We start from the raw sequence: 800 nt of genomic DNA, 5'->3' as shown, positions 1-800 counted from the left end.
CTCAAAGCCCCCTCCCTTCAAGCATAGATGATGTCACCTAGTTGGGTCATGAAACGTCTGCAAGTAAACAGCCAAGCTCAGAGAGCACCAAGGACCCCTCCGTCCCACCCTGAACTGCAAATAGTCTTTCCATTGATAGCTTAGATACCACCAACCATCTCAAGCCCTGGTGATCTGGGTTTTCCTTCTTTTTCTCTCCGTTCTCTTTCAGAAACTAACTTGCCACTTCGAAGTCTGGTCCCGTCCTTGGCTGAAAACGACGTTGTTGACAAAGGTGACCTGTAACTAATCTGGACGGCTGGGATGGACTGACTGAGATGACCCCAATACGGGCAGATGGTTCTGTGGTGTGTCCAGCAGCCCTACGAGCTGAATTTATAGCAAGCTTTGCTTTTTCCGTCATGATCCTATAGACGACCCTTCACAAATCATAAACAAAATGATTCACTTAAGTTCACGTTTTTCCAGCAGTATATGTGGGGGGCTTCTTTTCTCTAGTTTTCTTTGCTATGGTTTTAGTTATAGAGAAGACAGATCCGTACTTGACTGAGTTGGTTGTTAATTAGTCTTAATAAAGCTGTCGGCATGACGATCTGGCTTGTGTTCCTTTCTTATCCAAATCCCATCCAAGCTTAATGATTTGGCACCCACAACACAATGGAATGAGTGAGTAAGAGGAGGCAGGGAGGGAGGGGGGGAGAAAAGGAAAGAAGGAAGGAAAGAGAGATAGGTTGGAAGGGAGGGAATCGATGGAAGGAAAGAAGGAAGGAAGGAGAGAGATAGGTTGGAAGGGAGGGATG

At 46.2% G+C, this 800-nt stretch overlaps 1 protein-coding gene across 1 annotated transcript in view; it reads left to right on the top strand.

Moving 5' to 3' along the window:
* LOC107288030 (cystatin-1) overlaps window positions 1–592 on the top strand; it is a 97,902-nt gene extending 97,310 nt beyond the window's left edge. Inside the window, exon 3 of the mRNA XM_015816610.1 lies at window positions 212–592. Coding sequence (XP_015672096.1) covers window positions 212–289 — 78 coding nt within the window. The 3' untranslated portion in view covers window positions 290–592. The remainder of the gene's footprint in view (window positions 1–211) is intronic.
* The last annotated feature ends 208 nt before the right edge of the window (window positions 593–800 follow it).

The sequence above is a fragment of the Protobothrops mucrosquamatus genome, unplaced genomic scaffold (assembly GCF_001527695.2).
Source record: "Protobothrops mucrosquamatus isolate PMUCROS unplaced genomic scaffold, P.Mucros_1.0 scaffold_116, whole genome shotgun sequence".
NCBI lineage: Eukaryota > Metazoa > Chordata > Lepidosauria > Squamata > Viperidae > Protobothrops > Protobothrops mucrosquamatus.
This window is presented reverse-complemented; position numbering and strand designations above follow the sequence as displayed.